Consider the following 13258-nt stretch of genomic DNA (forward strand, 5'->3'; position numbering starts at 1 on the left):
ATAAAGTCCAGAATCTTTAGTCTGATTTTCAAAGCCCCAATCAGCCTGGTTCAGCCTGAAATCTTCACTTTCCTCTCCTACCTACTTCATAACTGTCAGAAGCCTCTGCTCTAAGAGCCAGCCTCCTAGACTGTTCGTGTCAAGCTGGCTGGCCCTACATAGAACAATCACATAATTTATCATGCACACTGGAACCCCTTTGAAAGCAAAAGTGCTACTGAGCCAACAGGCATAAACTAGGATCATTTTAGATTAACTGGGATTTAGGATCACCATATTCTTAACATGCCCTGCCCACTTTACACACAAGCCATACATGCTTCTAAGGTTCCTAGTAATCTTTTTTTTCTCCTCTCAACATCTGTCCTATGTCTCACACCTGGAGTCTCCATTGTTAGAGTGCACTCAGGTTGGGCTGCCTCTTTAGCTTTCACTTTGCAGTTCTCACCGGGACAGTGATCCTGACCGACCAGCTCCCAGGAGTAAGGCTGGTGTGGAGAGCACCACTTCCTCCACACTGTCACTGCCTTCTGGCTGCCCTTGCCTTGGAACTTTGTCCAGCTGCTGTGCTCCCTTGGCCAGACCTTTCAGCATAGCCATTAGGATATCCCTCTTGTCTATCCCTTTATAGCTTCTATATATAGCCTCTGTCATTTGCTTTGCACTCAACCCAGCCCCACTGAGCAACAACTGGCCTTCTGAGAATTTGATCCATCTCTGTAACCAAAGCAACTGGTAACAAAAGCCCACCATCTCTTAATCATCTCATCCCAGCCTCTAGCAGATCAGGCTTTTGGCTGAGGACAATGAAGGGAACCTCTGGAGGATGAGGCCTGGGTCTCACAGAGTTTCTCCCATTTTCCTGTTCCTCTTCTTAGTCCCTCACCTCCCCCACCCCCACCCCCACCCCGACCACTCTAAAGAAAGGGAAACATTCTTCCATGCTGATAACAGCAGCGAGAGAAATGTCATCTCTAATAAACACAGCACACAACAGCTCCCTGGCAACCACAGCATCGACTCTCATGTTTGTCACTCTTCAATAAATACTGCATCCCAGAAGCCACAGCAAGACATTAGGGACAAAAAAGTTCTCTGCTACCCAGGGACAATTAGGCAATTATTTGGTAATACTCAGAGGACTGGGTTCCTCGCTGTCCTCCAGTGTCCCGAGGGCCCAGCCAGGCCCTGTACCCCAACCCCTGGCCTCCCATTGCCCCCACCCCATGACTCCCTGTCCCCCATACCAGCTCTGGCTCTCTTCCTTCCCTCACCCTACCCAACCAACTCAATCAGACACTCTGGCTTTGTTTCCTGAAGCTCATTCACTGGGCTCACTATCAATGGCCTGCTTTCCTTAGGACCTGATAGCCTTCGAAGATTCTAACCACTTAATCACTGGCAAGGGGAAAAAAAGCATAAGTCAAACAAAATGGTATGAGCTCATTTGGTTAATTATTAACAAAAAAAATTTGTCTATAGTGGGAAAAGTCTTGCAGAGAACAAAATAAACCATTGAAAGTGACTTTTTTTTATCCATTTAAGTTCCTCGGTGAAAATACACCAACTATATAACAAAAATTAAAGAAGCAGAAATAATAACAGTTGGTGTTTACTTATTGGCTTCTTTTTTGTCAGCGTGGGTGGGTATGGGGCCCTGCCACCTATCATGGTTGCCACCCACATATTAAGAAAATCAAAAAGCTTAATATTCCGAGACCAATTCTATTTGTGGACATTGTATGTGGGCGGTTTTCATCCCTATCTGCTTGTTAAAGCAAAACAACTCTTGATATTCTCATCACTCACCTGTAAAGAGTAGGCCACCACTTCTACTTTTTGTTTTGTTGTCTCTTCCTTTTATATCTCTTAGTTAAGAAATAAGGTAGGCTGCAAAATGTTAATTTTGTGTCCAAAAAATATGATAATTCACTCTTTGTATGAAGCCAGATATAACACGGCTTCTGAAGCAGTGACTATGAAACCAAAAACGAGGGATTTAGTAGGTTCCAGTTCTGGGTCAGTTGAGTCCTTTTCTATCCTTTTGCCTCATAAGTATTCAGTTCAGTTCACTGAACATCTACTATTGGTGAGGCACTGGTATAGGCCAGAGGCGTGGGGGGCAAGGGGATTCACCAGAGGCAGAGTGGGGAACAGAACAGGCGGTCCACTGAAATACACTGCTGAGGGGAGCAGCGGGTGAGACAGGAGAGGTTTGCTGCTCTATATGTGGGTCAACTTCTTTGTGCGGATCAAACTCAGCATGGTGGAGAGAGCACCGAGATTTAACCTCTCAGCCACCAGGGAGGCCCAACTGTGGATGCAAGTCTAGACCAGGAGGTGCCATCACTAGACGAGGGCTTAGCTGGCCTGCTCTGCAGGGGCAGAGGGGCATGAGCTCTCACTGGAAATATCAGATGCCAACCTCTCACCAGGCACACGTGGGGAGTTTCCCAACTGACAGCAACTTAGTGACAGCAGTTCTAAGACACTGGGGCTTGACTGTTGATTTTCTCTCACCATATGTCTTATTCTCAGTTGTTCTTTTATACCTGCGATCACTTGGCCTGCCACTGCACTGCAGGTCCAGTGATTACGGGGGAAGGTTGCCTATGTCTTTGAGGTGCCACATAGCAACCTGACTCACACCACTCAGTGAATTTCATCCACAACACACGAGCATTACTGAATGTATCCTTCAAATCTGACAAAAGTCCACCCAGTCCTTTTCAAAGCCTACAGTAACACAAAATTCCGTTTACATAGATTAACATAAATATGCTTTTTGCTGAGGACCCAGAATGAGAAAATAGCAACCTCAGTCAAAAGTAAGCTCTTAAAGTTCAAATTCTGTCTGACAAGTAGGCCAGAGACAAAAATGCTTTGTTGAAACTCAAAAAAGAACAGTTGAGACTCAGGCTCTCCCCTCCCCTTCCTGTACCTCTGTCCTTCCTCACTGAGCAGGCTGGACGGAATACTCACCCTCACAGCTTTTCCCGTCCTCGGCCAGGGTGTAGCCGCTGTAGCACTGGCAGACGAAGGAGCCCAGCACGTTCACGCAGAGTTGCTCGCAGCCATGGTCCTCCACCGCACACAGGTCCTGGACTGAGCAGAGCCACACCATTAGGACACAGCCCAGCGGCGGCCCTCAGGACAGGGCCATGCAACAAGCAACTCTATAGCACTTGTTAAAACAATTTTTAGAAACCATTGCAAGTTGGGGCCCTCCCTAGTGGCGCAATGAGTTAATATTATAGCACCATGAAGCTCACTGCTTCGATCCCTGGTCACGGAGGTGACCAGGGATCCCTGGTCACGGAGGTGACCCACATGGCGTGGCAGACCTCTCCTGACCCACCCACTGCTCCCCTCAACAGTGTATTTCAGTTGAGCTGCCTGCTCTGCCTCTGGTGAATCCTCTCACCACTCCTGCACCTCTGGCCTATACCCCAGCTCTGTAAGCATAAATAATCTTTTTTTTTTTAACTTTTTTTAAAAAAGAACTGGGGTACAGGCCAGAGGTGTAGTGGGTAAGAGAATTCACCAGAGACAGAGTGGGGAGCGGAATAGGCAGATTGACAAAGTACACTGCTGAGGAGAACAGTGTGTGTGGGGGGGGTCAGGTGAGCTCTGCCCTGCCATGTGGGTCAGCTCCCTGGCCGGGATCGAACTTGTGCTGCAATGGCTTCGGAGAGCTTCATAATACGGTGCTTTAACCTGCTGGGCCACCAGCGAATAAATCTTTAACTGGAAAAAAAAAAAAACAACAAAAACACTGCAAGTTGTAAGTGATTAGAAGAGAAGCATTCAAAAACAGAAAAAAGTATAGAAGATAATTCACCTATTATCTCCACCTATATTCCTACAACCAGTAGTTAATCACTGTTAACATTTTAGTTAACATTTATATACATACTTATTTCTACGTATATATAAGGAGTGTATTTCAAAATTAGAACTATTTATTATTATTAAGTACATTAAATAATTTTTAGCTAACATCATTTGTGTTTTTCCAAGGTAATGAAAGTACCCTGAAGATATGTTAATGGATCTTGAGAATGAAGCAATGACAGGCATTTTTACTTGTCTATATCAAGTACCATTCCTAGACTTTGAGAACTAACATCCACCCAATCTTGTCAATTTGCACTGAAATAATGTGGCAGTGTCTTTGACATTTTGCAGATGGGGAAGCTGAGACAACACAGTGAAAAGACCTACTACTCTACCAAAAACACAGCAGGTCTAAATACAGCCCTGAAATGTCAGGTCTGCGTCAATTCCTTTCAACATAATTTTCTTCATTCCATTTGTCTACCAAAAGGATCTTTGAAAATCCTCTTTGACTCTATTTATTCATCCCAGTAACAAATGAGGAAAACAGAAAAGATAAAGAAGATTAGGCAGAGGTGAGAGAGATTACTAAAGAGAAGTTTTCAGGGAGATTAGCAAGCCTATTTTGGTCAAATATGTACTATGTGTCCAGAGTCCTGAGCCCCGCTATTCATTCATATGCAACCTCAGTACACACTCGTAAGTATGCACTTACTGTAACAGGACTAAGATTATGTCAGAGGATTAAAAGATTAAAGGCATGGCCCTCCCTGGTGGCGCAGTGGGTTAAAGCACAGCACTAAGAAGCTTAAAACACTTCCCCATGAGTTCGATCCCCGCCTGTCCCGGAGGAGATCCACATGGCGTGGCAGACCTCTCTTGACCTGCCCGCTGCTCCCTTCAGCAGTGTACTTCCTCGATCTGCCTGTTCTGCTCCCCACTCTCTCTGGTGAATCCTCTCACCCTCCTCATCTCTGGTCTGTACCCCAGTTCTGTATGAATAAATAAATCTTTAAAAAAAAAAAAAGATTAAAGGCATTTGGACCCCTCACTGACTCAGTCTCTCACAGAAACAAGCTGATATGACATTGCTTCTTAGCAAGAACAACTTAGCTTCATAATGGAACTTGCTTTCCAGTGTCTTTGCCACTAAAGTTGGAGAAAAACAGAATATTCAAGGGACTGAAAATATTAAAAAGTTTTCTCTGATTAAAAATTCTCCCTATGACTGTTACAGTAGAAACTCACTTAGCTAGAAAGTTAGATTAACCCCTCCTAGGTTGTGGACTTTCACAGGACTTTTAGGTAAATGGAAAATTCAAATAAGATTTTATTCATCACCTCTGTTAAATGCACTAAATAATTCAAAAAATAAAATCTGCAACATTAAAAAAAGTTTAAAGATTCTGGGTTTAAGATATTAGAATAGTAAAGGAAATATTCATCCCTAAATCAATAAAGCAGATGTACATTTCTTTATCTCCTACCAGTATATTTACCTCTTAGATTTCCAATTTTGAACTCCAGTTAAGAGGTCCATTGAATTTAGATATAAGGAAAATACCAATAACCAGAAAAAAGTTCAGATCATGTAAAGTGAGTAATTACAGAGTGGCAAAACCTATTGTTAGTTACAAGCCCAGGCCAGACACCTGAAAAAAATATGAATCCTGGCATATCCTCCACTTATTCAATAAACATATGTGCAATGCCTGCTTTGCCTCAGGCACTGGGTGCTGTGGTGAGCCAAACAGACAGCAGGCTCCCTGTTACCATGAAGCTTCTATTTGCCTAGATGTGCTTAACATGAATCTCCAGAAAGAATGCTTTAGTTCTTTTGTTTTTTTTTTTTAATATTTATTTATGCATATAAGAACTGGGGTATAGCCCAGAGGATGGGAGGTGAGAGTATTCACCAGAGAAAGAGTGGGGAGCAGAACAGGCAGACTGACTGAAATACACTGCTGTGGGGAGCAGTGGGGAGACAGGAGAGGTCTGCTGCATCATGTGGTACTCATCCCTGGCTGGGGATGGAACTCCTGCTGCATTGGCTACAGATAGCTTCCTGGTGCTGCTATCTGTATCAGGGAGAGCCCTCTAGAGTGTTTTTGACCAAAGAACAAATAGAAAGGTCCAGTGGTGAAACAAACTGGCCTCACTGGAGGAATGGAAGGCTCGAGTCACTTTAGATGGAACCTAAGTAACTGAAATACCAGCCAGAATGTGATAGGGCTGTGAGACAGGTTGACCATTTAATGGGTGTTCAGAAAGGGGACGAGTTACAGCCTGTCAAGGTGGATTGGGAAAGGATCCCAAGTAGACTGAGAAAATGGAGAAAGGGGAATGTCATTCCAGGTGATAGAACAGTGCGAGTAAGTGTGCAGAATGAAACCAAGCAGGACAGGCATGGTAGCTGAAGTTCACTGCAGCAGCAGAGGATGGGGAGGACACTGACAGCAGACGACAGAGCGCCAGGGAGCAGGCTGAGTGGTATGAGCTCTACTTAGCAGCCCGAAGGCCACTCAAGGCGAAATCCTTCACAAGGAAGACTGTAACCCCTAAGGTGCGCTTTAGAAGGATAAAAATCTGGCAGCTTCACAGACTCTTTCAGCTCTGGGAAACATAAAGGACTTTAAACACAGTTAAATAAAGATCATTGCTCTGTTTGGGAACAGAGGTCATTTCTGAATTCCAGACCAAACTAGCTTTGGTTTGCTTGCACAGGGGGAAATCAACCTCTTGATAAGAAGACTTTTGATTGTTCTTCCAAGCTTCTGGCCTTACCCATCAGCTGTCAGCACATTTCTGTACCAGTAGGTTCCCTTTTGGGGTATATGGAGTGATCATTACAGACATTATGTAGCCATGGGCAGGTGAGTCCTACACAACGTGGGTTTGAACTGCACTTATAATTGTATTTTTAAAAATAATTATATAGTAGGACCCTCACTCCCTCCCTTTAACCCAGCAGGTTAAAGGACAGCACTAAGAAGCTAAAGACACTTCAGCATGAGTTCGATCCCTGCCTCAGAGGTGAACCACATGGTGCGGCAGACTTCTCCTCACTGGTCCGCTGCTCCCCTCAGCAGTGTACTTCTTCAGTCGGCCTGTTCTGCTCCCCACTCTGTCTCTGGTAAATCCTCTCACTGCCCCTGTACCTCTGACCTGTACCCCAGTTGGTATGCATAAATAAATAAATCTTTAAGTTAAAGATTTTAAAAAATAATTATATTGCAAAAAATTTGGAGATTTATGATCATTTGAAAAAACTCAGACAACCATATAGCTCAGAAATACTGGGGAAAAAATAAGAGCATGTCACAGAAAGATAAAATATATGTATATGGGCAAATCCATCTAAGATGGTGACCGTGGAACCGGAAACCACACCTACTCCTATTCCCCCACCTATAGACGAAGAAAAAGCAGAATATAATCAGGAAGTTGCTACTTCAGAACACTATATAAAACATCCTTTGCAGAACAGATGGACCCTGGTTTTTTTAAGAATGATAAAAGCAAAACTTGGCAAGGAAACCTTCGGCTGATCTCTAAGTTTGACACTGTTGAAGACTTCTGGGCTCTGTACAACCATATCCAGTTGTCCAGTAATTTAATGCCTGGCTGTGACTACTCACTTTTGACTGATGGTATTGAGCCCATGTGGGACGATGGGAAGAACAAGCGTGGGGAATGATGGCTGATCACATTGAACAAGCAGCAGAGATGAAGTGACCACGATTGCTTTTGGCTAGAGACTTTGCTGTGCCTTACTGGAGAATCTTTTGATGACTACAGTGAGGACGTGTGTGGAGTGGTTGTTAACGTTAGAACACAAAGGGATAAGACAGCAATATGGACTACTGGGTGTGAGAACAGGGAGGCTGTCACACACATTGGGAGGGCATACAAGGAAAGGTTATGACTTCGTCCAAAGTTGGTCATTAGTTATCAGTCCCACGCAGACACAGCTATTACGAGTGGCTCTATCACTAAAAATAGGTTGGTTGTTTAAGAAGACACCTTCTGGGAATTCTCACAGGAGACTGGATCAAGCAATCGAGATTTGGGTGCTGAACCAAAGCCTCTTCAAAAGCAGAGTGGACTGCATTTAAATTTGATTTCCATCTAAATGCTGTTAACATATAAGAAGTCTTATTCGCCTTTGTCTTGTACTTCTATGTTCATTTTTTTTTTAATTTTGGCTAATATGTTCACTATACCAATCAGAGAATTACAGTACTAAATGGTCCCCATAATCCATAAATGTGTCCCTGGCCCACTCTGTCATATAGCATAGAATTACCATTGCAAACACAGTTTACCCATTCACAATATTAAAGAAATACTCCCATTTCCACACCTTACAGAAAAGAAGTTCTGTTTATGCTCCATTGTATGCAGGAGCATATTTTACTGGTATGAAAGAGTACGATGCATACAGTTTTCTAGCAATTTTCTTTGTTTCTTTTTATAGCATTGTCTATGCTGTACTCTTGCTGAAGGCTGCTAAATTTTAATTTGTTTCCCTACTTGATAACATTAGTGACTCTGAGTTCAGTTTTTCATTTGTTTTGCTTGTTTTTTCCCCTCAAAATATATATGTATATGATCGTCCACCTTATCAGTCACTATTATAAATTATGCAAAAATCTAATGACTATAATACTATATGTCATAAAAATTCTGGTGTATAGTCCAGGCTGCTGCAAAGCAACTATATTGATTCCATTGGGCAAAGGCAATCATAGTGTTTCCTCTGTTTTATTAGCTCATGAGTCCTTAATACCTGCAAGTACACATGAATTTCTTTTTCACATTATCTTTTTTTTTTTTTTTTGATGTCTAGAGTTTTGTGTACCATGTAAGACAGTACGGATAGTTTCTTTTTCACATTATCTTTTCTTTTTTCAACATCTAGAGTTTTGTGTATCATGTAAGACAGTATTGATAGAGATACTGACAGAGGATTCAACTAATGAGCAGATGGTACCAATAAGTACAGTACTGTAAATGTACTTCCTCTTCCTTCTGACTTTCTTAATCACATTTTCTTTTCTCTAACTTACTTCATTGTAGGACTTCTAAATACAAAACACGTGTTAATTGACAGTTTTTATTGTCGGTAACAGCAGGCTATTGAATTTCTAAGTTTCGGGGCTCAAAATTTATACTCACATTTTGGACAGTGCAGGGACTGGCAGCTCTAACTCCTGAGATTCCTGGACCAACTATATTACTGCATCTCCCTTGACAGACTAAGTTCCCCAGTCAGGAGGGGAATTCCCTGCACAAAGGCCTGGTGGTTGGAAAATGACACTCCAGCACATGGAAGCAATCTACCTCTCAAATGCCAAGCCCATCTCTGATGATGGGAGGCAGGAGCTTCCCTGCTTGGCCCCCACTGCCTGCTCCAGCTTTGCCTTCCCCTTTCTGTTCCTGGCAGGGGCCTTCCCTAGTGGTGGTCATAAAGGAATGGTGAAGCTATTGGTAATTTTTATTCTGTGATGTATAATTATCTGCTTTCAAACAAATCATACCAAGAAAGTTCATGACCATGAAAAAAAGAACATGTTATAAAAGAAACCTTTTGAAAGAGGCATTTTGAAAACAATGAACCAGGACCTCCAAGCAATAACCATTTTTCCAAAAGACTCTTCCCTACAGGTTAAAAGGTCATAAAATGCTTATTCCTTGCAGAACAGCTGGGGCACCCACAGGACATTCCGTGAATAACTGCAAGGTCTGGTCTACGACAGAATGACACCTTGGCTTCCTATTAGCACCGTCTGGGGGCCTTTTAAAAATCCTGGTGCCTGCCCCCTACCCATCCTTCAGTGTGGCTGAGGGTGGGAAGTGGGCAGCAGTATTTGTTAAAACTCTGCCAGTAGTTCCATTGTGCTGCCTATTGAGAATCACTGGCACTACAAGATAAAAGTGCCTAGCACCCTTCCTAGGGAAGGTGCCCATACTGAGAAGTCCATTCCCCTTTATTAACTGAGACCACAGGGCCTTTCCTCTTTGAAACAAATCTCAGAACTATTGCTATCCTCAGTGCCTTCTCTGAGTGGCTGACAGAATTCCAGATACTACAGGAGGGTGCAAAGGGTGGTAGGAACAGGATTCTGGCTCTCACTCCTGAAGAACAAGAATGGTCGCACACACAAGCTGGCCCTTTGGCTTCATGTGTGTATTACTGCCTTTTCATACTGTTTTTGGAACACTGAAGATTTATGGCCACTGGTGATCTGGACTGTCCCAAGGGAAGCTATTGAGGGTTTAATTTAATTAAACAAGGACAAAGGAATAAATACAGGCTGGGTTTTGACAAAACAACTTTGCTGTTTTTCTGGCAGTGACCACTTCCATTGGAAACAAATACAGATGTTTTGGGATGGTTCCTTATGCTTTTGAAAAACAGCACTTTTTTTTTCTCACAGTCTGGAGGACTTCACTCAAGGGTGATAAAACTGTGGGGCATGGCAGGGGGAGACTCACTGGACTCAGAGTTCCTTTTACCCTCCACCTTCTCTACCAGGTGACACGCTGCTGATGGCTCAGGAGTTCAGTCAAGTGTCACCTCTTCTGGGTTGCCTTTGCCAGGTTGATGGAGCTTACAATCCCCTTGCAACTGAGTGCATCTAGCATTACCTGCAGTGCTCCACTTGTACATGAGAACACATGTGTTTATCCCAAGGTTTGGCAGGACCTGATCACGTGTCTGGTCATACATCTGCCCTGTTGTCATGGAGCTGGTCTAACTCCATTTTGATTCGTCAGAGCCTGACAAAATGTTCCAGCACATGTAGCTGGCCCTCCAAAAGTGTTCATGTGCTGAATGACAGTGTCATATAGCATGGACATTCCTCGAGGTCAAGCATACTCTCTTCTGTCTGAAATAGGGCCCTGGGAAGAGGAATACCATCAGAAGAGAACTTGCCCTGAGTATGTGCCTTTCTTCATCTCCAGCAAGAGGTATTCCCACACCAGAGAGGACTTAGAGTACAGTGACATTCAACCAACCCTAGCTGCAGACACCAGAGCTGCCCTCAGAGCTAAGGAAGCACTGACTTGCTGATGGCTGCATCCCCAGTACCCAGCACATCGCTCATTATGCGTTTGTTGAATTAACAAGTGACCCCCCATGTCCATGTTACACATACTAGAGCTGTCTGAGTTTCTGCCACCTCCCCTCCCTAGGCTGGGTGCTCTGAGAGGGACAGGGAGAATCTGTGTTCCTCAGGGGACCTATGGGACAACATGCATTTCACACAGAAGGGGCTTCTCATGTTTGCCAGTCTCCAGGCTAAATTCTTCAGAGGGCTTTTCTCTGATTACTAACCATTAGTGCTCCAGTGCCTTACCACAACAGCAATTTCACCTTTCATTTGCAACTGATTATTTCATGCCCATTTCCCCTGCTATGTAAGGGTAGCCATGGTGTCTGGCATGTGGTCATATAGCAAGAAAATTGGTTTGAATGACTGGATTAGTGCACCTACTCATTAATTTGTCAAAACCAGGGTTAATACAACAGGAGGAAAATAACCCACCAACCCCTGCCCCTTGGAGCTGATATTCGAATGGGGAGCCAGGGGTGTACTGATATTGGCTCCCACGGACTCACATGACAGCCCCAGCATCTCTCTCCCCAAGTCCTACCCACTCTACACCCAAGTGGGTAGAGGCCAAGTGGGTAGCTTGAAATCCATCATGGGGCAATATTTACATGGCAGAAATTGGTGACCACTATTGTCAGGAGGACATTCCCATATTCCTCTGGGTTCTTCTGAGGCTTCCCCAAAACAAACATGAGATAGATTAGTAAAGGAAAAATACTGGGTCTTTCTTGGTGGCACAACGCAGCACTGCAGAGCTAGCTGTAGCCACTTCAGCGTGAGTTCCATCCCTGGCCAGGGAGCTGACCCACATGGCACAGCAGGCCTCTCCTGACCCGCCTGCTGTTCAGCTCAGCAGTGTATTTCAGTCAGTCTTCCTGTTCTGCTCCCTACTCTATCTCTGGTGAATCCTTTAATATCTTTTAAAAGATTTATTTATGCATACAGAACTGGGGTACAACCAGAGATGCAGGGGTGATGAGAGGATTCACCAGAGACAGAGTGGGGAGCAGAACAGGCAGACTGATGAAGTACACTGCTGAGGGGAGCAGCGGGCGGGTCAGGAGAGGTCTGCTGTGCCATGTGGGTCACCTTCAGGGTGGGGATTGAGCTCATGCTGAAGTGGCTTTAACTTCTCAGTGCTGTGCTTTAACCCGCTGCGCCACCAGGGAGGGCCCCATAAATAAATCTTAAAAAAAAAAAGAAAAAAGACCAACTTCAATAACATATGTATGAAGCATTTACACGGCCATAAATTCTTAAATAAATGGGACAAACTGGATTTATGTCAAAGGGAGACTGGGGCTTCGAGAAGAGGGGATTGCACATGGCAAGGAAGGGGTGGCTCCTCTCAGCGTAGGTATTGCTTTGTGAATTCTGTGTTGAATTGATCAGATAGAGCAAAGTAGGCAATTTTGCATTTAGAATAAAAGATCTCACAAAACTCTAGAAATGCCTTGCCAGAGGGCAAGGTTTAGCACATGGCTGACAGCAAGATCTGCTTGCTTTTCTTAGTTCCTGGAGGGTTTTAGGAGGGAAGTTAAATCTGTCCTCCCAAATGAAATAAATCAGTGAGGATTTGATTACTAAGAGTCCCAGTGCTGTACTCAGATCCACCCTATGTCCCCCTGGACTCTCACACACCCCAGATTGAACTGCTTTCCTAAGCTTGTGACCTCGAAACCCTGGCACAGTGCCTCGACTGGGAAAGCTTAAAAAACTTTCATCTGGTTCTACTGGATGAGGAGCATGGGACAAAGATTGTAGTTGACATCATTCTGGGCAAAATCAAAGGGTTTTTGCTGAAATTCCAGGATTTTAGACAAGCCACACCGCAAGCTATTGACACCAGAGACTCCTGATCTCTCCTTTCGAGTTGAGGACATGCGCACTTTAAATCCAGTTTTTTAAATCCACTTTATGATCCAGTTTTTTTGTTTGTTTGTTTGTTTGTTTGTTTTTAATCCTTAGCTTTTGCTGTCAGTTAGCCTGAGATCCAGAGCTCAGAATTTATCCATCACAGCATGAGAGAAAAGTTTTATCAGGGGTGTTTGGCTCACCTGGGAAGCAAAGGAGTTTCTGCCTGCTGCAACCTGAAGTCTCCCTCCAAGTTTAGGCAGCAGAAACAGGCAAAATTCAAGCCTGCATTTGGAGGCCATAGCTTTCTTTCATGGCATCTGAAAGCACTAATCTTATTTTGATAGCTGCAGTTTGGATTTAAAGACTTTTTACAGTAAATGTGAGTCATCAGCCTTGAGCTTCAATGCTGAGAGAAACACAACAAACCCAATGTCCCTGAGAAA

General features: G+C 43.8%; 1 protein-coding gene and 1 pseudogene across 3 annotated transcripts in view; one reads left to right on the forward strand and one right to left on the reverse strand.

The window, feature by feature from the left end:
* MATN2 (matrilin 2) overlaps positions 1–13258 on the reverse strand; it is a 108367-nt gene that overhangs the window by 46162 nt on the left and 48947 nt on the right. For all 3 annotated transcript variants that reach the window (XM_012722987.1, XM_012722988.1, XM_004679705.2), the window contains exon 5: positions 2983–3105. In XM_012722987.1, coding sequence (XP_012578441.1) covers positions 2983–3105 — 123 coding nt within the window. The remainder of the gene's footprint in view (positions 1–2982; positions 3106–13258) is intronic.
* LOC101624630 lies at positions 7200–7910 on the forward strand (annotated as a pseudogene).

This window comes from Condylura cristata, unplaced genomic scaffold (assembly GCF_000260355.1).
Source record: "Condylura cristata isolate star-nosed mole 26May11 unplaced genomic scaffold, ConCri1.0 scaffold00009, whole genome shotgun sequence".
Classification (NCBI taxonomy): domain Eukaryota; kingdom Metazoa; phylum Chordata; class Mammalia; order Eulipotyphla; family Talpidae; genus Condylura; species Condylura cristata.